This window comes from Pterocles gutturalis, unplaced genomic scaffold, assembly GCF_000699245.1.
Source record: "Pterocles gutturalis isolate BGI_N339 unplaced genomic scaffold, ASM69924v1 scaffold20381, whole genome shotgun sequence".
Lineage (NCBI taxonomy): Eukaryota > Metazoa > Chordata > Aves > Pterocliformes > Pteroclidae > Pterocles > Pterocles gutturalis.
The window spans coordinates 52,532-78,676 of record NW_010106016.1 but is presented as its reverse complement, the minus strand read 5'-3'; the positions used below and the strand labels follow the sequence as shown (position 1 = coordinate 78,676).

Below are 26,145 nucleotides of genomic sequence, written 5' to 3'. Positions count from 1 at the left end.
AAGAAATCATCCTGAATTGGCAGGAAACTGGAAAGCAAATCCTGTCTTGCATCTATTTAGACTGACAGGCATCTTAAAATATAATTCTAGAACACAGCATCAGTATATCGAGGAGGTGATCTCCCCAAATTTAAACAATTTCTGCTGGCTTCTCATACTGGAAAAAAGTAAGTTGTAATCACTTGTCACTGCATGAAATAAAAAAAGAAATCACTATTTCCAAATTATTCAAACACAGAGCACTGTCCTACCTCTGCTGCACCTCTGCACATACTCATCGTATTGAACAAAACCCACGCATAGCGTCTCTGAGCAAACTGGTCATCTGGAAGACCACGTTTCTTGAACAGATCTAAGTACAGCTAAGTAGAGCTTATTTCAGGGCTAGCAGAAACCAGCGGACAACAAGAGAGTGAAAAGAACCAAAACAGCTCTGTAAGTATGGTACCTAGATACAAGCGGTTTCTAGCCTTCCATCAGGGTTAGATACAAACGCAGCAACAAAAGGCTGATCGACTTCAGTGCTCAGAGCTGCAATAGTTAAACCATCAGTTAAGAAATACCACATGGTACAATTTTATGACAAAGAAGAGTAAAGAATTTCTTCAATATATGAGACATTAATCTAAAATCACTTCAGGAAGAGTCTTCATGCAGATTTCTTTGACATAAATTCCATTTTCTTCCTCTCTTTAATTTCCCCTAGTTTATGCTTCATCTGCCATACTGAATAATTTTTACTCTCTTTTTTTCATTTTTCACCCTGACAATCTATGCTGTTAAATTTAACCTCTGCATTTCCCTCCAATTCCCTTCTCCCCAAGCCAGGAGTTCAGCATTTTTATCCATTTACTGCCTTTGATGACTGTCTTTAACACATTCATTTTATCACCAGCATATTTCTGGCAACACAATAGTCTGAACTGACCCAACATTTCATGTGTATCTGCGTAAATACTTTTTTTCTTCAGAGGAGAGTATGGCCTCTGTATGATGCTGCCTGTATGAGCACTGGCCTTAAATCAGACAGTCAACTGAAACCGAGTCAGCCCACACACTCCCTTACACAGCGCAGTTCTGGGTTATTTTCCTTAATATGTGCTACACTGTAGTGCCCAGACAGGTATTGTTCTCCTTGCAAAATTTCATTATTCTATATTTATATTTATGAATTCTTAAGGCCCCACTGTTGTGTATGTTTCACATAAAATGCAGCTGTTACTCGTTCTGAGACACTTAATGCTGTTGCTTTCACGTATGATGACTTGGAAGACGGCTTTTGCGCTGGACACAATCCAGCATCTGAAATACCAGCGTAACAGCTTTGTAAACACTTTAATATTCATTTGACTCAAGGATGCAATGATGTTTGATGCATAAACACATCTGAAGAGACAAGGAGACTGAGTGTTGGGCTACAAAGCCAGGGAATTCAGCACATTTCGCTTACCTACGCAGCACCAGAACAGCTACTGACCTGGGGAGTGCTGGGACGTTGCGAGCGAGGTCATGGAATTGGAAAGGTTCAGGTTAGCAGTAATGCTCAGCTGGCTCTGCACTGCGGGAGGATATGGAGATGTGGGTGTCAGGAGAGATTCTTCACTGGTTTCCTCATCAATTCCAGGCAAATACGTGTCAATCAAGGCATCAAGAAACTTCACTATGAGCTCAGCATAGTCTGGGATTTGTGTTTGCTGTGGGTGATGGGGGGGGGGAAAAAAAAAAAGGTTGGTTCTTTCTACTTTTCTGTCAATAGGAGCTTTGCCCCAGAACTCTAATACCACGCTGGTTTAGCCTGAAAATCTTACAAAGCGCTTGATGTATCTGTAAAAACTGATCTGTGGCCTTTTCCAGATGACTCTAAACGCACACATTAAAGAGCACTTGTAGGTGTAGCGGGAGTAGCACGTAGAAGCACAGTGTCAGAAAAGAGGGGGTCAGCCACGAGGTGACCTGCCGCAGCCACCTGCACCGAACACGGTACTGACAGCACGGCCTGTGCCCCACAGCCCAGCACCCAGAACAGCGCCTGCTCCGCTCATCCTGCTCTTGTTACAATGACTAGAGGGAACAGACGGCAGCATGGATGGTCAGCGCTCGATTCATTTGTTCTGTTGTAACGCAGAATTTATCCTTATGGAATTATCACTCTTACCAATTTAATCCCTTACACTCTGAGTGCCCATAATGAACTAAAAACTTCCTGAATTACACTGTACATCCGAGGCCCCTTCATGAACCTGGGAGCAGTAAAACATTTACACACCCACTGCTTTTACCCGGCTTTGGGAGTTTGACCTGACCGAGTCTATCAAGATACCTGATGCAAACACCGTTCTAGCTAGAAAAGTGAGCCTTCGATTGCTAACCTGCTCATAGGAATTCTGTGACTTGTCATTTATCTGTATCTTCCCTGGCACACCAATGTGCTCTATACAGAAAATGAAGGCAAAACACGCAAGAGTTTATATTTCCTGTACTGTTCTTACCTTAGAAAATGGCCCAGCAAACCTCCATAACCCATTAAATCCAAAACCTACAACGACAAATGGAATGTCAGCACAAAATCACAGTTCTCAACTGATGGAAAACAACCAGGAAAGTACACTTAGTACATCGCCTGGATTTACTCAGATTTACTTAAAGACCATAAAAAAATAATTAGGTTTTAAGTGTTCCAAGTGTAACATTGAAGTGAGCTTGGGCACTAAAAACCAAACGTCACACTTTGGAATTTACCAATAATTAAACCAACCCCTAACTTCCAAGGTTAAAACTCATCATTTATCACCACCATTCGTATTTTGCATTTCTTTAATTTGGTTAGTGGAAACAGAATAATGAGTTTCAACTTCTTTTTACTCACATAAATGGTGTAATATTTTTAATATTTGGTGCATAACTGCTGCAAGCAGTTTTAATATTAATGTCAGCAGGTTTTTTTTTAATATGTGAACTCTTATTTTTACTAGGATATATGGAGTTGGAGAGATTTCACGCAAGACTGACTCACTATTCTGCTAGGGTTGCAATAATTCTGAAACATTTTCAGTAGTAAATTGAACTTAAAATGCAGCAGTTGTTAAAAAAATGGAGAAATACTGACTCTGTAGATAAGAAGTTTGGTATTGGGGTGGGGACTCTTCGTGGTAGACAACACTCTGAACAATCCCATGAATTGGATTCAACAAATTTGGATCCTGGCACAGCGATAAAAGGGTATTGATCTTGGAATCCAATAAATTATGCCTGAAGAAAAGAAGAAAAAGTGGCTTATTTTTTGTCCATTAAATAAAATAAATCTACAATTTGCAATGGACCTCAGCAAACACCAGGTAAGGTGGGATCTCCAAAATCTCAGGGATTTTGGAAGTACAAAACAATTCCTCAGTGAGGACTCTTAAGATGTGTAACACTTTCAAAAAATTGTACTAACAATATAACCCATTAAAGCATCTACCTAGCACCCTAAATTGCAAATATTTTAATTATTTTCAACAAAAAGAATTATTCACTGGATCTGTGTACATGTCAGAGCTGGAATTTCAAAGCAGTTTTTTAAACTCGTGGGGTACTGTCTCATTTGAGGTCTCTTGCAGAACTCAGGCGTGGGGTTTTTTTAATCCAGATATGCCAGCTACTTACAGCTGTGGTTTCAATAACTCACAGAACGTGTCTGTACTTCCACCACTACTTTATAAAGCCAGAAAAAGGCAGAATTATTTCCAAATCATGCACAAGTCAGTTTCAAAAGCCTACATGTGGCAATTTCTGGTAGTTGGGTTTCCCTTACATATAGAGACTCCAGCGAATACTACTTTTAACAAATATCTAAAGAAATACATCCAAAGAGTATCTTGTAACTATGCTTTAAATCAGTTTTGATACGTACTTGGGGTACTAACGAACACACCTGAGTCTGACTGGGGTGGAAACAGTAGTTAAGTGACAGTATCTATTGATCTGAGCAGAAAGGTGCAGGAGCACTTGGAAAGGTCACTGGATTCTCTGCAGTATCCAAGCAGCGATAAAGCCAGGCCAAGTCCCTAGCCCACGGTGGTGGCAGCAATGACGCTGAAAGCTCTGGAAGAAACTGATGGTGCACAGCCAGGTTCCCCGGCAACAGCGGCACAGAGCGCTCCCGGCTCTGCCGACCTGCAAAGCCCAGGCTGCAGAGTGCAGCCGTGCTATCCGGGAAGGCTGATTCTAGCACAAACACTATATTCATGTAACAGAGGAAAAAGAAGGAGTCTCAACTGCTGGGGACGTTTGTCTCAACAAGCCATGGACAGACTGCAGCTAGTAACCTGCGAGTCAGTCTCACACGCTTGTCCTGGACCAGAGACCTTTTAAAGGGCGGGCCAAGGACAGAGTCATCACAAACGGAGCTTGAGATACTTACACAACAGGAAAGACCTTTGGGAAGACAACGCTGGCTTCTGCTAAATACTCGTACAGAATCCGCTGGTCAAACTCGTCAGTAGTGTACTTCACTAACGTTGCCTGTCAAAAGGGAAAGGGTTCAGTTGGCACGCTTCTCACTCCATCTGAGCAGCTATAGGCTGCTGCTGGTGTAGTGCAGGGTTTTAAGATCTCTGAACAGCAGAAAGCAGCATTACCAAAGATTAATTTTGGCAAAAAAATTAGGTCAGTTTTTGACAAAAGCGGGCAACTGAGTCTTTCTGAATGATATGAGGAATGGTAACTGTTGGTACATCTGAAGAAAGCACTCTCATACCGTACCTACATTACTAGTTCATAATTTTTAAACTGAATTATGCTGGGATTCCAACAATTTCCACTTCTTAACTTTTAAAGTATAATATATTAATATCCTTTTATTATACAAAATTAGTTTGTGATAAAAATCTGCCAGGAAAAAGGAACAATTGTTGGACATGTTCTACAACACGATACAGAATAATGAATAAGTCAGTATTCGCTCTCAAAGAACATTGAGATACGTTTCTAAACGTGATTCCTAGAAGGGTGGAAGAACAGCAGCAGCAGAATAGACCTGCACATCTCAGTGATTCTGATCCATACGAATTCAGAAACACTGCAAGGAACACGTACGCTTCTTTGGAAGATAAAAAGAACATCAGCAAATAACAGCCAAGAGACAGAAAGAACGCTTACGAGAACTGTAAGCAGCAGTGCTTGAATTTTTGGGTCAGTCAGAACTTCTTCGTCTAGGAGGACATTTGACTCAGAAACAGAAACCTTTCGAAGATGTGGGTGTTGCTGCGGTGATATTCTCTGGGTTTCTGCCAGATAAAAAAGAACAACTCATCCAAAGCAAAATAAAGCCAAACCAAATCAGAATTAGCTCTTGGCACAACAAATTCAGTCATATGCAAACTTCAGAGTTCACCAGCCTTTTTCTAAAAACAACAACTATGCTGTAATACGCGCAGTGCTGGACCATTGGATGGGATGTATTCTCAATGGCAAACAATAACCCCAATTTCCTGCTCAGTGAAATACAGGCCCAGGGGTGGCAAGTCCCACGCTCGGGGTCAGGCAGCAGCCTGTCGTCAGATCCGACAGAAGAACCCTGGTCTTGCATTGCAATTGGGGATGGGGGCACGGGAAGCAGATGTGGGAGAAGATGAAGAGAGGCATTCTAGGCATTAGGTCACGTTCCATCTCCTGCAGAAATGTGCAGCTAGGGCTCATTAACTTATAGAAAGCCAAATTGTATTTATTTCATTTCACTCCTGCATGCAGTAGGTTATAGCTGCCCTTTATTCTGCATCTGCAAACTGAGCAACTCTAATTCAAACCTCAGTCGCCAGTGACATGGAAGACTGTACTCTCAGAAGGCACTGTTAAGAAAGGTATTTCTCCCTTACCTTGTAGTAACCTAGGCAAATAAACATTGAATTTAGAAATAATCCTTTGTATATATATACAAAGCATTTATAATTAGTATTAGTCTTAAAATGTTAATCCTATTTCTCACCCATTTCATAATCATTTTCGGCTACTCTCCTCATTTTGGGAGGCGTTGTGATTCCAGATTCCATGTCTTGCCTTTTAGGAGCCTTTGTGTCCGATATCAAATGGTCAAAACTTTTCCTTGTACCTAAAAACAATTTATCAGGCAATTAAAAACATTAAACCTAAATCCATATTCCAACTATTTCTGATTTTCCGCTCAAGCCACTCTCCTATCTACACCATATTGATGGGAATCTGGGGACATTTGCACTATTTTCAGGGATGGCAGAGAAAATACGATCACACCATGCCACTCTCCATCACAGTTTCCAAAATGCTTCACAATACATGAGGAAAGCGTGCAATTTATTCAAAATGTAAGCTGTGGGCATGCGATGGTTTCCTGATCAACACATGACATCAAATAAACATACCAAAATGGGATTAGTGAAAAGGAAGCAGTAAGAGGATTGTAATGAAAGAAATGTCTCTCTTCTTCCATAGATATTGTATAATGTAAAGGAGTCACTACGAGCTTTGCAAAGCAAATCATCTTGTTTCTCTGATACTAAGACCTTGCTTGTAAACATGACACACTGGGAAGCCATGAATAAAAATGAGATTGCTTCCAAAACATCTAAAATGTTTTGGGACCATCTCTTCTAGCATAAGACAGAGTATTCAACACAGTAGCTAAGCTGAGGTATTCAGCTGCTTGGTTCTGCTGAAAGAGGGCTGGCGGCAGAAAACTCCCACTATTGACTCTTTAGTATCTGGAATATCTTTTTTTCTTTTGTGGTTTTTTGTTTGGTTGTATGTTTTTTTCCTTCTTTTTTCTCCACTTCAGCATGCACATTTTGAGTGTCACTCTTGCCTCCCCCTTTTCATGATCAGAAGAACCGAGCCAGTCCTCTTTAGCTGTACCGTGTTCTAATTTGTAGTTTGCAGAAACTGCATATACTCCTCTGAATCAAGAATAAGCACTTGCAAGTCAGATTAAATACAAGTATAATTTTTCTCCAGTAACACCTCCTGATGTATTCTGCAGAGAAATCAGTAAAACAGTTATCTTAATAACCTAGAAGCTTTTTAGTGTTCGCTTGTGAAGGCTGCCCCATGTCCAAACTCATGGATTTTCGTGTTCGAGGGCTTATCTGTCCCACTGTCGGGTAACTGGCAGCCAGATGTCTGTCTGAGCCCTTTGGTGATGACCACGGTTGATTTTCCTTTAGTGTCCTGAAAGTGCAGAGAAATTAAATTAAGAAAGTCTTTAAAACTGTGCACATTTAGGCATAAATTTTCAACTAGCCAAACTATCCTTTATTAAACCCATCTTTCCTAACAGGTTAATCTCCCCAAAACACCTATTACGAAATAGTAATTATTTTGCTTGAAAAAATGTCTGAGGCAGTGATAAGTAACAACCTGATGTAATGATCAAGATATAAAGAATAAAGCAATGAAAAGAAGACAAGCAAATCAGCCTGTGAGGTACGATGAGAGATATTTAATGATCAGCTACTCCATGCTAGATGCTAAAAAGAGAGATACTGCGCAAAGTGCTCCCTGGTGAGAGAAACTGGCTCTCCATGTCACGTCTGGGTTCATTTCTTAGCTTATCTGTGGCTGCTCGTGGACAGGCTATAAGGTGTCAAGATTTTCCAATGACATGGAGCAAGTGTCATGGTACCCGCCTTGAAGCTCTTAAGGAGCTTTCTTCTCAAATATAAATGAAAAATGAGGTGAAATTAGGTCTTGTAGAAAGAGGTTAAGAACCTCCAAAGCAGCTGAGCTCTGAAATAGCTTTACAGATCTCAGAATTACAGCTACAGGAACTGGATACCCAAACTCCTCTGTGACTCTTCACCACACTATCACAGTGTAAGGAGCGCACTGGTCCGGAACCAGTACAGAACGTTAACTCTGCTTTATGCGCGTGGGTTTCCATTTTCAATATACCACAGGCTACCTTTAGATAATACAGTAAACAGACATTGAAATCTGGATAACTTATCTAAAAGTTAGACAACCAACCTGTAGCTAGTGTCACTGTGATGTATGGGATATGTATCCATAGGAACATTTTCCATTGAAATGTCCGTCAACAAGAGAGACTTCCTATGTTTTAGGCTGCAGCGACTTCGAACTTCCTCAGACACTGTCAGCAAAGCTAAATATTCAAAGAAAACTAATATAAGTTTTCCACAGTGGGAATACATTGAAGAATGTAAGCAATATTCCATGAATTTACTCAATTCCATCTTTTACTTAGGATAAAGACCACTGAGAGTTCATTACACCTTACTGAAACGTACAGATTAAAGTAATTTAAAAATAATTATATTCCCCTTCCAGTTACAATTACATGATTTAAACATTAGCCCTCACACAGTCACAATTTCTGCTTACACACCACTAGAAATCTGAGTGTTCTAAGGCACACACTTCAACCAAGAAACCTTCAGCCTCCCCAAAATACTTTCAGTTGCACAGCAGCTCCTGTGCTGGCAAGCCTTCAGTCCACTGACCTGCCCCAGCCCAGCCCAGACTCGTCCCTCTCCAGTTACAAGCTTCCTTTCTGTTGGTACAATTTTATCCACTAAAAGCATAAGAATTCCCACATGAATCCATTCCTTTTCAGTTAGCACAAATTTAAAATCACGTTTAATTTTACCTGCCAGGTAAGCCACGCTCTGGGTGTTCACCTCAAACTTGTCGCAGTTCCTGTGTTTGTTAACCAGGGCCAGCAGTGTGTGCAAGATCCTGACTGTTCTTGCTACAGTGGTGGGAGAAGGATGCCTGTACCCTAAGAAATGAGGTTGAGAAACCAAAGATTGGATTTATTTTTAAAGCATAGTTATGCAGCATTAATATTTTGAAAATATTTAAATATTTTTCAGCATGTTCTCAGGAATCTTCCTGTAAGTGCTAAGGAAGCACAAGGCTAACAGAAACTGCCCTTTCAAGACTAGCTTTTTCTGTCCCTCCCCTCAAAAATCACATAATTTCAGATGTCCGTACATATAATACATCTATTATCTCACAAATCAATCTTCTGAAAGAAACAGTGAGCCTGAACACAGGCAAACAAACGAGACAGACGGCATTCTTGGAGGAAGCAATAAAGAACTGCAGCAAACGAAGCCACACATCCTGTGACAGTTCAGAATTTATATCGTTAGCAGTGAAGACCTTCACAGGTCGTGTACAGGAAACCTGGCAAAGTCCTTCAGTCAAAGAACATTTAATTCTGTATCTATTCTGTAATCCAAGTTACGTAAAGTTCACCACCCATTTTTTCCCCTTTATCCCTGGACTTGTTTTCATTTCTGAATTAAGAGTGTTCATCTAATAAGAACAGCGATATGTATTCGTACCTTTCAGGAGGTGTCCCACGAGTGCAAAGTTAAAGTTGGAGTTGAAATTCAGCCCAACAAAATGATCCATCTGCTTGCAGTGCCATTCGAGTGGTCTCCTGATCTCCATAAACACCTCTTCTGGGCTCTGACCCAGAAAAAAATAAAATACAGGAGTACCTCATCGAAAGTTACTTGTCATAGCTCAAGCTTTTTATTTTTTAAAAGTGTCAAACCATTAATTTTAAGAGGGCTTGCTTACCTTATCGTTGAATACTCGAAGGCTATCCAGGGTGTGGAGATTCTGTTCCAGCAGCGCTGTACCCGCGGAGTACAGGTTCACTTCATCCAGCTGCAGCACGGCCATAGCCACCCAGAAGAGAGCCTTGTGCATAGGGGAGTCCTGGAAGGAAAAAGAAAGATCCACGATTTCACTTTCAAGTCAGTTCCTGTAAATGAGAGACAACCAGAACTGACACATGGTTTTGTACATGCATCACTGTCCTTCCCGTAGCACGGTCTGTCTTCAGCCACATCCATTCCAACAGAACAGATGGTCGTATGAACCCCATAGTCTTCATGCACTTAACAGGTGAGCAGTAGACAGGAAATTAATTTCAAGCCTTTTTTCCCCCAAAGCCATTCCTTGTCTCTTACATTCTCACCCTTGCTCACAAAAATGTCAGATGTGTATTGCCCTACACCAGACTCACCAGAAACGCGTCTTTCGTTCTCCATTTGAGAGCACACTTGGCAATGGATTGCAATCTCTTAAGCAGCAGATTTTTCTCAGAAAAAGTTTTATTTACTAACAGTAAATACACCAGGCTCTTCATTAACGGCGTACCGTCAGTACGCTGATCAAATAACGGAAGTACCATACCGCTGGCTAACTTCACGCCAGATCAGATCCGACCAACATTTAGTACAAGCCATGAGCTGAAAAGCATGGATTAGCAATCAGACATCTGAAAGCCAAGACTGAAAATCTCTTTTGGAAAGAATTAAGACAGCCTGGGGTGCAGCCTTTGCCTGCGCTGCCCTGGCCCGTTCGCCGCAGCAGAACAGGACGTTCTGAAGCATCTTTAAATGGTCCCACGTACAAACGGCTGACGTGATTTCCCATATGTAGCGCTTTCCAGCGTGAGCCATAGCAGTGAAGTGTGAACTTCAAATACCACAACATTTACCTGTATTTTTGAGATTATACCCATAATTATAATTTTAATTTACAAAATACGTTCTCTGTTTACTCTGACAATCCCGTTGTTTACCTTATTAAGAAGAGGCTGCAGCTTGGTGAGCGCTATAACTGTCGCTTCTATTAGAACTTGGCTGTTGTAGTTATCAGGGCCTTTTAAACAGCTCTCCAGTCCCTTTTTGTAGGAAAAAAAAAGAGTAATTAAAAATACAACCACAATTAGATACAGCTTTGTAAAAAGAAGATCAATGCTCTGAACAATAATTGCTGCTCTCAATTAGTTTACAAAGCTTGAGCTCTTTTAAACCAGTTCTCAAGGATTTTTACAAACGGAGATTTACACAGAAGCGACAGATGTCTTGCTGAAAGCAACTGCACCATGTGTATGGAAAAGGAAGGATGCAGGACAGGGGGCAAGAATTAGAGAACAGCTCTTGACAATTCCAATACCGTTCAGTTAAAGTTTATGTCCATAAAACTCTTGTTAAGTGCTTACAGGTAACTTATCTAGCACCCTGTGTACTTGCCATGGAATGCAACCTTCTTGAGAAAATACCCAACACCTTTAACCAGCTAGGCAGTCTGTTTCCAAGTTTTCTTGTATGAATGTCCCGCTCTTTACTGTATTTACTCAGAACGCATTAGATTATTAACTTCCTTTAAAAAAAAAAGGAAGTTGTGAACCACGGACATGCAGCTAAATGCCTTAACAGAAAACTTCTCAGTTATTTAAATACTGACCTCTGGATCAATCTCATGTCTCAAATTTTAAACTCAACATTGAAACTACTGTTACTCTAGAAGTTGCAGCACCAGTGAAACTTACTGCCACCAAATCAATCTAAGGTATATGGGTCTATTACCTTGCTCAGAATTCGGATTATTTGTTTTATTTGTCCATGAGACACACGTTTACTTATACAGCCAAAGACAACAAGCGCTCTGGGCTGCAGGGACGGGTTATACTGGAACGCAAACCTGTGAAGAAAGAAGAGTACGCTAGATTAAACAAACACCCAACAAACAGGCTGTATGAGGCACAGCTGGGAATTCTGAGTGTACCGCGCAGGCAGGCAGGGGTTATGTTCTGAGATCTGTGACATACTTTTGAGCTAGTTCAGTCCACTGGTCCAGCCACTTGCACGTTGGAATATCCCTCATACAAGCCTAAAAAGAATTATATTGTTTGAATATACGTAACATTAAGGGAAAGTCTTTTTAAAATTCAGAGCATACAGTTATTTTAGTTCTCAGAAGTCAGCTACTTATTTAACCACATTACGGGAGGTACATCTCACCGTACCGCCTGCCTGGAGAAAGCGTAAGCGGGGCCATGTGCCCTCACAGATCGTTTCTCTTGTCCTGAACCACGTACCTCCATGATCTCCAGCAAAGCTTCAGTAACAGTTTCCAATGAAGTCAGCGCAAAGGTCTCCCTTTCGTAGGAGCCAGGTGAGAAGGACCTGTCTCGATAGCTGGATCGGAACGCTATGACTGCGGCTGATTTCACTTTGCTGATTCCAAACAGCAAGTAAAATTTGGGCAGAGAGAACTCGGTCAAGCTCAGCCTTAGAACTTGCTTGGTCTCCTCTGTTGAAAAATGTTTACATATTACATTTAAAGCACTGAAATCCAATCCATATTTCCAATACTCTTAAGCTCACCCTCCCATGAACATCATCCTGTACGGCCCTTTGCACACTCCAAAACTCTTTTCTTTGCTACTTCTCCCACTGTACGCCACAAGCACTGTGGCCTGTTGCACGGGCTGTTGAAACCAGTCACCAGGAAGATGGGTTGCAAAAACAGGTAGAAAGAAACTTCTTTAAAGATGTGGTTCTGCGAGACTTCTTCTCACATCGGTTCAGAAAATGGAAACCTGCAGAGTTCCTGCTCTGAAATACCAACAGTGCTGTAAGGTCAAACTGCAACCGGATTCTGGCTGTGGCTCTGGCACTGAAATGAAGCAAGCCACTAAAATCAGAAGAAAATGATGGCTGGGCTGCTAGCACTGAATATTTTTATGATTCTGAACTTTCATTTCATTTCAGTGTACTTCAAATCCACTGTTTGAACAGGCAGGCTTGCCTTTCTCTGTGCGCCAAAGCAAAGCTTCTCTTTATACATACACGTGTGTGTGTTCACCCTCTGTCTGTATATAGAGATGTAAAATGAGCTTTCAGATACTTAAAGAAAAAAAAAAATAGAAGATTACATAAACTTTTTTTCCTGCACAGATCTACCCTGGTTTTATACTGTACTTCTGTGGTGACAGCTATGCATTTGCTAATACCAATTATTTTAGGACTGTAAAATCCAGCAGTATGCAAAATACCTGCTTTAATAGTACAGTGTCACAATTCCCTTACGTAATTGATAATTTTGTTACATTATGCAACCATTCAAAAGATGCACATCAGCTATTTTTAGCACAGATGTATTTTCTCCCTTCTCTGCATTACAGGAACTTACTGGTACTTTCTTCTCTTTTTCTAAAACCCGTTATACAAACAACGTACATTATGCACCTGCTCTAACCAGACACTCGTTTTCGAATTCTGTACTCATTTGTCATAGATGAATTCTCATTTGTAAGCAAGCTGAGTTACAACATGGCATCTTCAAACACTCCGAACAGTTTACAGGGAGAAAAACAACTCAAATATTTCTTCAACAAACTAAGGAGCAATCAGCTTAAATGAAAATCTGAAAAAAACTTACCACTGAAGTGGAGCTGTGAACAAGTGCAAAGAGAATGAATGATGTTGATGACAAGACCGTGAGTGGAGGCTCTGAGAGAAAGGGGACCAGTGGCCACCAGGAGAGTAACCACGTGAAAGAGGTAGGGGAGATGCGCTGCCACATCCAGGGAATTGTTGAAGGAGAGCATCAGCATGTACCGTGCTAGAATAGCAATATCGTCCCACATCAGGTGCTGCTCCAGCGTAGGGGTTGGCGACAGACAAGTCTTGTCGATTATTTTACACATCCTTCCAATCACCTGAAAAGAGAGCAACCATTTTGTTTCACCCAAACGAAGAGCACAGTTCAGAATTAATGTAAAAACCATTACTATTTAACACTGGCATTGTTCTTTTGCTTGGAACCCATTTTTTCATGGTTTTTGCGTTATTGCCTGTGCTGAGTTATCAGACCGCATCTCAGTGTCACGTTATATAAGTTGAAGTTATGACATACAAATATGTTGCAGCAAAAAGGGAACTCACTTTGCTTGAAACCAACTTCACATTTCCAGAAGCAAGCGCTACAGCTGTGTCTGCCATAACCTCAGCTTTTATGGATCCTAAGCCGCCTGTGGCACTAGTTTTGATGAAACTGTCCAGCACTACATCAAGGAGATCGGTTATCTGTTAGAGGAAAAAAAATAAATCTTTATCAGTCAGATTAACTTTATTTTTCCACAGTAAACCACCTTTTAAATAAGCAATCTTTTTTTTTTTTTTTCTGAAGATGCATAAATGCCATAAATTACAGCATCAGTTTTAGCCATTTGTTGTCCTTTTGGTAAAAACTCTAATGTAAATATTATAAGTATGAAGATAATTCCCAGGTTTCACTCCAGTTCAAAGTGTTCCAGTACTGTAGACAAACTATCATTCAGTTCGTATTATTTTTATTTAATTTTGCATTTTAAAGTATAACTATTCATAAAATGCTGAACCTAGTAAGAAGAAACTGGATTTGAAGTGCAGGAAAGGTCATACTTCTGAGAAAGAAGCAAGATCTCGTCTGTCAAAGACTCTGCTTGGAGTACTTGCCAGGCGTGAATACAGCGACAAGTAAACCAAGTTTCTTCTCATGTATGAAAAAAAAAAGGACATTTAATATATAAGAATCAAATCTGTCCATGTGCACAGAGAACTCCAGATGTAACGTGCAGACTAAGATTAATGCTATTGCAGTATCTGTTCAAACTCAGCTCTCGTTCTCTTCTGAAAATTGGTTGAAATTCTGGGTCAACTAAGTCAATGGTAAAATTTACACCGACTGCTGTGGAATATTTCTTTTCATTTTGTCTTCTCCGTATTTACCTGTTAATAGACTTTCATACTGGACATAGCAGTCATGTTGTTCTCAATGTGATTGAAGCTTTCAAAATACATAGTTTTTTTAAATAAAACAGAAAAAAAAAGAAGAGTTCTTTTAGTGACACAAATCTAATACACCTCCGAGTGCTGGTACTTTGCTCTTTCCAGTCAGTACCCACACATTCACGGATTTTGATGAAATAATTACTACTACTACCAAAGATTTTTAATTTTAAATTCTCAGTGGGGGCTAGGAACACACTCCTAGAAGCCAGAGCTCATTAATGATTTTATGAAGCATTTTACAGAATGGAAACTTCAGAAGAACTTGCAAACTACTCTCAGTAACAGCTCATATACTTAGGTCATGTCAAGATTCATTTTATTTTTCTGCATTAACATTTAAGTGGTTAAAATCTCTATAATCTGCTTATAAACAAACTGCAATACATGATGCAGAATTTGTACCTGTCCAAGACTCCCCCATATCTTAGCCTGAATGGAAGGATACATCTGTTTTTCATTTATCGTCATCGTTATAAGCTTATCAAGAATAGCAGTGACGCGCTGGCGCTTAGCATCATCGTTGTGTTTGCAGAATCGGACCAGATTGGACAGCCAGGGGGTCATGTACTCCAGACAGAGGTGTTTCAGTTCAATACCTGAAACAAAAAATTCACTTTGTAACACAGAACCAACACTAGTCTCTATTTGTAAGTAAATATTTATTTGTGAGCACTTCTCCTTTCAGTTTTACTGTCTAAAATAATTACTATCAGAGCTGAGCAAATAACAGGGCAAACAGACCAGCTTCAGAAAGAAACCAACTCTAATAATGCCATCCCAGAAACAGCCGCAGGAATCTGGCACAGAGATGGTGACTTGGTAAGGTCTTACTAAGCTGTGACAAAGATGTGTATGTTCAGTACTACGCAGGACTGCTCCAGAGGCTTTCCTGGTAATCTCGAGGATGTATTCTAAACAGCTTCCAACAGCAAAGCCAGAGCTGTATCACGCCCGGAAAAAAAGGACGGCGGGAGGAGCGGAACAGAACCAGATTTAAAGCTGAGAGATATCAGCAGTCTGAACAGGTTAATTTTGATATGACCGAAGAACCCTGTAACTCTTCTGTGGATAGATCTTCTAGAGGGCAAAACTTCACTGCCACAGACCTCCAATTTTGATTTGTGTTCTGCAATATTCTCTACTTCTGGTGACTTAATAACAGCCTGTTAGAGAAGCATCCCAAGTACTCACTGTCCAAAGCTCTCAGCAGCGACAGGAAATAAATAACTTGTATTGTGAGCTCTCTGAATGAACGGAATCCTCTAATTTAATGAGACGTCTAGTAAAATGTGCTCTAACATTAATTTTGAAGTTTAAAAGGCAGTTGCTTTTTTTTTTTTTTTTAATCCATAAGAAAGGAAAGGGCACATTCAAATGTGACGATCAGGTTTTGATCCAACAGATGCCATTCCAGCTTGTGGAACCGCCTGGCTTCAGAGGATTACACAACTTGACTACGAAAAATGGACACAAATGGATAATCTTGAAAATGTATCTAAAACAGCTCTAAGCAGCACTTGCAATTTCAACTTATCGTGACTCAGCAACACGAGGAAGCTTAACTGACCAAGCTGGACAGCTACCAGCTCGCATCTTTCCCAGTTCACGGTTAGCGTTAAGGAAGAGCAGCGTTACTCACTAGATTTGCTAAATCCAGAAATGCACTCTTCCAAGAACTCCAAGGTTAGGTGCGGTTCGTTAGCTGCAAGAGTCTTGCTAATAGACACAATAAACAGTGTGTTGTTGGCAGGGATACACAGACCTGACGTTTCCAGTAACTGGCCCTCAATCTTTAAATTAAAGGTACAGGTTAAGGCACACAGAAGATTATAGGCAGCAGACCTGTAACAAAGCAAGCAACATGACTTGTATAGTTTTCTTGTACATTTTAAAACATACACATTACACCAAGGCATCACAGTGGCAGTACTGACATTTTAAAAACCCAGTCAGTACTGCTGGATAAGGGATTACATGTAAATCCTGAACTTCTGCCCCGCACCAGTTTAGATTCAGAGACAACATTTGCCTTAGAGAAATGAAAGAGATTACTCCTCCACTTGCTTTAAACAATTTCTGATGAGGTTAAAGAGTACGCTTGAAAGGCTTTGTACTGGACTTCTCAGAACAGCTTTCAGCTCCAGGAAATTCGAAACATTTCCAGGTGCACCTGAGCTGCTGGGAGAGAGGCTGCCAAGGGCCAGCTGCGAGCCAGCGCCCGGTCCCAGGCAGTCTGTCCTGACGAGGGCCACGAGCCCGCTCCAGAGGCGCAGCTCCCAGGCTGTCAGACAGCTCAACAGCAGGAAAATCAAACGCACCCAATAAACGTATATTGCAAAGCAGAAGTATTGCTCCTTGTAAAGAGAAATGAAGCTTCCTACATGCCTTCAGTTACTCTGCCAGTACGCGTGCCTGTCTCCGCCTATAGAAAAGCCAATCTGTCTTTATATTAAAAGACACATTTTATGGAGCTGTAGCGAAAGAAAAAATGTTTTGTTCAAGAAAGATTTGCTAACGCTAAGAAAATCTTGGGAAGAATTTGCATTTTTGATCAGAGTTGGTATTAATCTAAAAGATCTGTACCGCAAACTGGGGTCTGAGCTTCCCAGGTTGAGCAGCGCTATGTTCAGTAGTGTTCCAGGGACATCCTTGGGACGGATTTTAGTGTGCTGGGGGATGGAGTCTGGTTGGGACAGCTCCCACCGTGTCCGTATGTGAATGATGGACCTGACGATGGCTTCACACTCCTGATGCATGAAGGTGAGCGGTGTGCCTTGGTTGGCAATGGTTAAGGTAAACTGGTTCTCATCAACAAGACATATCTCCTCTATTTCAGAGGCATAGTAGATATCATTTAAAAACACCGTCTGTCCCAGGACTCGGGTTCTTTCTGCTGAGGTCACCTGCACAGCTGTCGACCCAACCTTGGAGAGAGAACAGAAAAAAGTCTGACACTTCTGATTTTCATAAAAACAAATGTATGAAATCTTATACTTCCTAAAGAGGCAGAGTGATCTCTCTTCAAGACAGGAGAGGAGAATGAAGAGACAGTAAAATCATATTCAAATCCGTATAAAAATACAACAATTCACTGGGAACAGCATTAAATGGACTTACTTTAATAGAAACTTTGGTGTCTTTATGAGCCAGTTTGAGAGCATTGTGAAATACTTTCAAGTCCTCCTCCAAAGCCAAGGTAGCTGCTGGGAGCTTCTGCTGGTCGTGTTCGATGTGCTCGGCCAGCTTCCCTGGAGAGTCTATGAAAATAAGCCTTTTGCTTCCCTTCAAACCTGTCAAGAGCCTCTCATGGTATTTGGTGTATTCTCTGACCCAAGAGTTACAGTTATAAATAAAAACTGCTGAGACATTTTCATAAGCAAAGCCGGGAAAAACTACAAACCATTTAGAAAGAAAGTCTGTTTTAAAGCGGTTACTGGGGCCAGCGTGCGTGAGGTCCACTACGATCTCATATGGCTTTGCATAGTATGGCTTCAGCGTGAGCAGTACGTGGTATATCAGTAAATCGCCGTTGATCTGACCAGTCTTGAATCTGTAAGAAAACCAGACAGACATCGTTGAGTTTGCTTTTTAGATCCAGCTTACAAACACTTGAGTGGTGTCTCACACATACGACCGCTGCACTAAGCCAGACTGATCTTTCAGAGTTCTAAAAACACCATCAACCCAAAGCGCGACACCGGACCGGCAGCTACAGCCAACGGGCACCTCTGCTCTTCCGTCCCGGCTCACGCTCCAGCCGAGTTTAGTGCCCAGTGTGATGGAAGCTTGATTTGGGATTTAACTCAACCTCACTCTGAAGTGTCACGCAACCGACCACAGCCAAGGAACCTCCAGACAGACAGGCAGAAGGCTTACTCAACTAAAAGGAAAAATAAAATCCACGCTGGGGATCAACAGGGCATCAGCTGGATCAACATGGAAAGAGCTCAGAGTTTCTTTAAAAATAAAAGTAAAGTCTAAGTCCCTGAAACTAACTTTTTTTAACCTTGTAGACATTCAAATTATATCTATTTTTATACGTGGAAAAATACATTTATTTCAGAAATCTTAATTAAGACTAATTAAGCAGCCACAGAACAACTCTGTTACAGGGTCTCAGGTTCATTTCGTTGGCTACACACTGCAGCACACGCTGGTGCCTGGCGGAGCGTTTCTAAGAATGGTCAGTCCTCCGAGTAGCACAGAGGATTTGTCTACAGAACACCTTCCCAAAATCCCATCCAGACGATATATAAATATTAAGAACATTTTGTTCTCTGCCGATTCACTGAGTATGACAAGACTGGACAGCATCTCTGCCTAAACCAAGCCTCCAAAGTTCGCACAGCAGACAGAATTGTACCAGGAAGAATTAATTAAAAAAATCAAACTCCACAGCAGCTCGTGAACATCTGAGGTGCTCTGAAATACCGATCCCTGTTCAAGCCGGCATTAACTCCTCTCCTCAAGGCAAACCAAGGGGCTACGGCAAGAGCTGCCAACTCCTGTGAGCAGGCACAGCCCGAGCGTACGGGGCACTGCTCCCGACCGCATCTGAGGAAACCACCTGGGCACAGACAGCTGAGGGGATACATTTCATGAACGTACAACATGTATCTGCTGAAGAGATTTTTTTTTTCCCCTGTGTTACTTCCTGTTGTTCTGAGAGCTAATTTGGGCAGGCTGGTGTTTTTCCCCCTCTAACGTGTCATGGTAGAGTTGGTACAGAAAGGAAGTGTGTCATCTCTGCGGTTTCAGTTCTCTACTTAAACGGCGCGTCACTTCAGTTACAGATTTGCTTAAAAAATACCAGCATTGTCTAAACCTACTTGAACGGTTGCTTGCATCTTTGCACAAAGAAATTTTATTGTTAAAGGACTAAGCAGCTGGAACACGAATCTCTGACTACCTCTCGGCAAGGTAAGTGCGCATTTCCCTTCTCCTGCTCTAAGTTTCACTTCAAAGTTCCTCAGATTTAGCAGAAAATTATATGCAAAAGTATTTTAAAAGAAGTTCAAATCATTCAAAACCAGTAAAAATCTGTAAGAATATTATCTCCAACGGAATTAAGGAAGATGAAATAACCGTATTTTTAGTGATGTTAAAGGTTATCCATCACCAGAGTGCCAGGAGTCAGCGGTGAGTCGCTGCTCAGCTCCGTCGCTCCCAGGCACCAGCAGGAGACCCCCCAACACCGAGGCACGAAGGGCAGAACTGAAAAGACAAAGCCAGCTCTTCAATGACCAGTTCCTTTGCTCTCATGCTTTTAAGCGAAGCCTTTACCAACAGAAAAGCCCGTCAGGTCTGGAACGCCCCAGTTACCCCTGGAGGGAGCGGGCAGAAGGAGCGGCGCAGCTCCCGGACAGGGACAAGGAAAGCTGGAGTACGTCAGTGCCAGCAGACGCGGCTCGGTTCTGCAGGTCACGCAGAACCTGCACGGGAAATGGTTTCCTTCCAAAAAGAGGCTTTGCTGGCTTTGCTTTTTTTCCTTTTTAAAGTACGCTAAAGGCATCCTCCAGGCAACCTGTACCACAGAAAGATAAAACCCCTCCCGAGCGGCAGCTGATCACCGAGATGGTTTCTAATGTAACAATAAGAATGGAGCCTGATGTTATCTTCGGGGTGAACTGCAAAGTAAGAGATACTTTTGCTGCTCCTTAGCCAGTAAAGAGAAACACCCATCGTTTGTCCCCGGTTACATACCGGGCGTGTCACTTCTTTAATGATCCCCGAAGACCCCAGCAATACGAAGGACTGGGGTTTGGATTTTGCACGACAGGCAGGTTCACCCCTTGGATTTTTGGGAGCGAATAGATTAAGTTCTTTGGTAGGCACGCTAGCTTTTGACTATGATGAAAGTAAACACTGTCTGGAATATTTCAACATCACTTAACCTTACACCCATACAGAGAGGCTTGAACCTTGAAGGCAACAGTTTCAAGAACAAGTATTTATAAAAAACCGCACTGCTACTTTTGGTCATTCTCCACAGAACTTCTATTTGACCCAAAGGCAGTCTGTAACATTCAGAGGAAACATTTTGTTCTGTTAATAGAGACAGGTGAAAGAGCCACTGATGGGATCACAACCCTCAAACTCTGCCCACGTCTCATGGGTGCCAGCTGGCGAAGCAGCGGCAGCGAGGGTGCCCTGCTTGTCTCATTTGTCACTATTATTTTGAGGCTGTTATCTCCTATCAGACTGACCTAGAGATCAGTTCCCTGCTCTCCAGACCAATCCAAGAGGTACAAATTTGAATAGTACACAAATGTGAAACAGGACATGCTAATGGTATCATCTGCATCATTATCTCGGGCGTTTTAAAGAAAATGTCACAATCTGGAGCATGTTTGTGAGAAGCACATTTGTGATAAATAACCCTCTGTACCATAAAGCAGAAAAATTATCAAACAAAAAAATTTTTCTGGGCATTTATGAAATACTCCAGACAGCTGTGCTGAGAAACAGAAACAATTAGAAAAAGCTCCTGCTGTCACTTACAGGAACATTTTAGATGGCAGTTTTTCACTTGACCATCTTTACAGCATGGTGACACGTCCCACATCCAGGGGAACACAGGAAAGCAAGAAGCAGTAATCTGGAAACTCTACAGGGGTTTCTCCTTTCACTGTGTAAAAGCAGAAGTGACGAACCTCAAGTTGTAACCCAGACAGCTTCAAAGGGGAGGAATACCACGGAGGAGGAACTACCACGACATCTGCCTCTACGTCACCCAGTAGTTCGCAGGAAACACTTTCCTTTCTCGTTGCTCCATGTTCTTTTTCAATCTTCATAGATTTTCTATAAACCTCAAACTGTCAGAAGTCTGAGACAAGCTATTCTTTCAGAATTCCAAATACCTGAACTCTTCCTCCAGCATCCCCTAAAAATGAGGTCAAAGTTACGTATTTTTTTCATGAAAAAGGCTGCTGCCCACTATTCCCCGAGAAGTCTGATGTAAACCCCTAAGAACTAGCATTTGCTCAGCTAATACAATGATTTGTGTTTTTGCAGGTGACTAAATAGGAAGATGAAGACAAAGAGACACAGTAAACCACGCTTCCCCTTCCCTGCCGTGATGATCTTCTCTTTGTGTTTGCAAACAAGCGCAAACCAAACCCATCATCCCGGGGTCACAAATGGAACCTGGAATCCTACCAGCCACAACCTAACTGGAAGCCAGAACACAACAGAAGCCCACACAAATTCTCCTCTAAGCATCGATTTCAACAGCAAAATGACTGCTTCCGAAATGCAGACAAGTACCCTGCAACCCTTCCCTCCAACAACGGCCCAGAACCCAACACCGTCCCCCACCCGAAGGGCTGCTCCTGCCACCGCAGGACCCAGGAACAGCAGCAAACCCCAGAGCACAACGCCAGCAGAAACCTGTGAGGACAATAAGTCTCTCGTACTGATCTGCTTCATTATAATCACGGTACTTGTGCTCATCTGCACCTTCTTATTTCTGTCGACCGTCGTCATAGCAAACAAAATGGCATATCTCAAAAAAACACAGCGAGGAAAACGCAGGCCCCGGAGCAACGGCGATATTCTGGCTCCCAACAGCCTATGGCCAACGGCAGCAGGAACGTGGCAGAGGATGCCCAAGGAGACAGCTGGGGCTGAGATGACAATGCAGGACTTGGTATCAGGGAGAGATGCTGCGATCCAGAGGAAAACCAAAGATGAAAGTACCGAGAAACTCACTAAAGAAATAGACGATGAACAGGAAAACAAAGAAACAAAGCCACACAAACCCATTTTAACCAATTTTGTAATTGAGATTTAATTCACACTCGGGTAAAAAGTCATCTCTTGCCTTTCTTACGTCACTAAGATGAGGCAAAAACTTAGCTTTCAAATAACAACATGAATTTTAACACAGGGAAGATAAATTCAGATCTTGGGGTTTTTCTTTTTATGACAGAGTGGGAATGCTGTAGCAACCCGCAGATCTAGAAGGGAATACGATTGTAGCAAAGAGCTTTTGATAAATAGTGTCAAGACCGGTTTTACTCCTTTGACTATAAATCGTGGTGACAGGAGCTAAACAGGACAAAACAGAAGGACAGAGGTTTGCCCTTTCTCAAAGATCACTGGGAGGAAAAAGAAGAAAAGACCATCAGTCCGGCAAAAACCCCCTCCCGGGGGGCTGCCCAGGCACATCCAGGGTGCTGCTTTAAGAAACCACACCTCAGTCACAACTTTGAGGCAATTACTGAGTCAGGAACCAGTCTTTCTCAAAATGCCCTTTCAGCTTTTTCTGTCAAGAACTTCTTAAGCCAGTTCAATTGCTTTTGAACCAGACTGAGATTTGAATCATATTTATTGTGTTTTGACTTTGGGTATGAATATGTGGAATTTGTATCACATGTTAGACCCCGAGAACTATTTCCATTTGTTACCCCCAATAAACTAGCAACACCAGCTTTTCATTAACTTACGTGATACTATTTCTCTAAATCAAAATATAACAAAAAATATGACACAAGGCGTGTTGGAATATTATATTCCTGTAACCTTTGCAGAAGGTCAGTAAAGGTCTCTGATCAGTAGCTGTGATTTCCTGCATCACAGACACACCCCCACAGGTGAAGGAGCACCAGAGAAGCGAGATGATGGTATCACGGAAGCCAAGGGAGCACAAGATCTCAGAAAAGCAACTGCCCATGTCAAAGGTGGTGTGGGTAGGGTAAGGTCAGAAGCAGTTTCAAGTTTGGCCCAGAACTGGGAGTCACTAGAAAATAGATTCATTGGAGATGGGAACAGTCCCTCCCCCGGGAATCTGCCGTCAATCCCACGCTCAGACCCCCGAGCTCACAGGGAGGAGGCGCAGCACAGCCGAGAAGCAGAACGGGAGGACGGGGGGATGATGTCAGGCAGTCCTAAAACACGAGGAGAAAGACCAGGAGAAGAATCAGGGCAAACTGTGACAGATGGGTGGTGACAACCTGCAACTGAGAGGAGCTGAACCGAGAACATCTCCCACTGGAACAGAGCCGGGGGTGCTGCACTGCAGTTACCCCTCCTGTCCCCAACACCACCCCCAGCACAGGAGGCAACAGCAGGGGCTGGGCAAGCGCTAAAAGCAGAATCAGAGAGAGCAAACACGAGAATCTAGGCTGCTGTGAAACTGCTCACAGCTAGGAAGGAGACAGGACCAAACTGGGAGAGCGGGTCTGCACGAGGTCAGCCCGCCTGCACACAGGGACACCGGGTGTAACGGGTGAGCCAGCAGTGTCCCGAAAAGAGCAGGCAAAAAAGGAAAGAACCGCGATCGTATCAGTGGAAGGGAGGAAGGAAGCCCTGGAAGGAAAAAGAGCTGCCAGTGAGGTGGGAGCTGTGGCAAGAGACAGGCAGAGACGGTGGAGGCTGAAGAGAATGGGGATGAGATGAAGGACTCGCAGAAGAAACCACGAGTTACAGTGCGAGTACGGGAGCAGGACTGGTGCTTGCTGCAGGGGCAGGGAGAGTCCGAAAAAGAGAACTAGTGCAAGCAGAAGAGAGGCACAACAGGAAAAGCAGGAGGGGATGAAGAAGCTGCAGAAGGTTCTGGCAGTAGGTACTTGGAACAGCCAGAACACACTTTCAAAATGCCGTGAGGAGGGATCTGTGCGGGTTCTTTTTGCCAGGCAGCCTCTCTGGGCAGAAATGCTCACGGAGACAAAGGAAAGCAGCCTGGGTAATGCGTTACTGACAGCAGCGGGTACCAAAGCTGTGCAGGGTAACGTGGAGGGTGGGGGCAGGAGAAGGGGGAGGTCTGTAGGTATCTGCCTTTCAATGCAACTGCACAAATGAAGATGCGTGAGCACGCCAGCATCCTGCCATCAGTTACCTTTCTTCTATGACTCACTGTAACAAACCCAAGGTTGCTTTTCCACTAATGAGCATGACAGCACACCAAACCCACCTCTGAAATCAGATCAGCCAGATTCAAATCCAATCCAAACTTGCCTAATTTTTGACTCACACAGAACTAGAACTATTTTCAACAAAGACAGGCAAACAAGCATTTACTGATTTCTAAGTAACATGCACATACCAGACAAAAGCCACAAACATCTAAATATTTGAGTTTTGTAAAAACAACAGAGCTGAGGAGTTTGCTCATAAAGCAAACTCTGAGTAGGCTCTCGGCAATCTCGCTACTCGCTTCCTGTAGCAAGTGTTGGTAAACTTCCTCTTCAGCTGCAGAAACCTACTGCAACGTGAAACGAGCCATTTTAAGCTGCTTGACTTTCAGCACAGAGTCTGTCTTCCTACGGCTTCAAACAAAAAAGTGAGACGATGCTTGCTTGATAGAAGATAAACGCACAGGTAAGAGTCAACTTCAAAAGGCAATGGCTTAGTATTTGTAGTGTTTGGTTTGAATGGACCCGCACTGTGTACACAATGTGTATGTCCTGCCTTCAGGGTGCTTTACAGCTCTTGTTGAATGTTTGCATCTTAGAAGCACTAGGGTCTCAGACACATTCATCGATGTTGTTACGATGAATGGTCACGAACTCTACGTGGAAGTATTATTTGACTATATTTTGAAAGGAGGGGAGCAGAAGAAAATGAATTGGTTTTACCTGTTACAAGTCTCACAAAATTTAGATCATAATGTTCTCAAGAAACATTGATTTACTACTCACTGGGGTTTACACTGCTGCATCTGAAATTCAATTTTGCATATTTTTAAAATCACAAGATTTACACATATTCATTGCCCAGGAACAGCTTCACATGAGCAGCATCAGAGTAACTAATAAACCAGCTCAAACTGCATGAAAACAACTCCAGAGACAAAAATGCCGTATTGTGGAGGGGTTTGATGATGTTCCATACACAGAGACCTGAACTCTAAGCTGGGGAGGGGGGAACCTGGGTCACACCAACAGCTGAACATTAACATGATCTCCTTCACTACAAAAAGCGTTCCACGCACAGGAATTTATTTATAAAAGCAGTTTAACACTAGAACTCCGGCCCATTACAGCATCAGGATTTGGAAACTTCCTAAAAACTATTAACACTCTACCCTTAACTGCTGAAGGGAGGCAAGAGCAGGAAAGAGAAGTGTAAGAGAACTGTGAAGAGCCTTTTACTTAGGTCTGGGCTTACACCCATCCAAACAAGACCATTTTCTTTACTCCTGACAACCCTGCTTGTCAGTGCTGCTGCGAGTGTTTGGTCCTTTGCTCCAGGTCCGCAGCTATGTACGGGATTGGTAAATGTTGCTGGTTTGGAACACTCTCAGGACTCCTCTGCTGATGTCTTTTTCTGAGAAGGTGACAAATGGTAACAATAACCAAGACATTCTGTGCAACAAAGCCACTTAATTAGGATGGTCTTTGATCTTTAGAATGATTATTAAGTTGGAAATCTGCCTGTTTGTAAAGTCAGCAACAAACCTGCTGATTATTCAAATGGGAACAGACATGAAATTTTAAACAGTCTAATATTATTTTCACTACTACATTAACAGACAGTCGCCTGGTGTCAGTGCAGTGTAACTGTACAGCAAACAGGGTTTTCAAGCTGA

At 42.3% G+C, this 26,145-nt stretch overlaps 2 protein-coding genes across 2 annotated transcripts in view; one reads left to right on the top strand and one right to left on the bottom strand.

Moving 5' to 3' along the window:
* NF1 (neurofibromin 1) overlaps positions 1 to 26,145 on the bottom strand; it is a 77,655-nt gene that overhangs the window by 4,799 nt on the left and 46,711 nt on the right. Inside the window, 21 exon segments of the mRNA XM_010087630.1 lie at positions 1,478 to 1,694; positions 2,490 to 2,536; positions 3,107 to 3,249; positions 4,403 to 4,503; positions 5,140 to 5,267; positions 5,966 to 6,088; positions 7,022 to 7,179; positions 7,978 to 8,113; positions 8,618 to 8,749; positions 9,321 to 9,447; positions 9,562 to 9,702; positions 10,574 to 10,675; positions 11,364 to 11,478; positions 11,606 to 11,667; positions 11,876 to 12,090; positions 13,222 to 13,501; positions 13,728 to 13,868; positions 15,018 to 15,211; positions 16,255 to 16,457; positions 17,199 to 17,539; positions 17,733 to 18,165. Coding sequence (XP_010085932.1) covers positions 1,478 to 1,694; positions 2,490 to 2,536; positions 3,107 to 3,249; positions 4,403 to 4,503; positions 5,140 to 5,267; positions 5,966 to 6,088; positions 7,022 to 7,179; positions 7,978 to 8,113; positions 8,618 to 8,749; positions 9,321 to 9,447; positions 9,562 to 9,702; positions 10,574 to 10,675; positions 11,364 to 11,478; positions 11,606 to 11,667; positions 11,876 to 12,090; positions 13,222 to 13,501; positions 13,728 to 13,868; positions 15,018 to 15,211; positions 16,255 to 16,457; positions 17,199 to 17,539; positions 17,733 to 18,165 — 3,539 coding nt within the window.
* On the top strand, positions 21,646 to 22,407 carry EVI2A (ecotropic viral integration site 2A). Its single transcript, XM_010087626.1, has one exon. It carries the CDS (start codon positions 21,646 to 21,648, stop codon positions 22,405 to 22,407), a length of 762 nt encoding a protein of 253 aa, XP_010085928.1.

Bases quoted from the DNA above. Each gene is read 5' to 3' on its own strand.
- EVI2A (XM_010087626.1), top strand. From the start codon at position 21,646: ATGAAGACAAAGAGACACAGTAAACCACGCTTCCCCTTCCCTGCCGTG.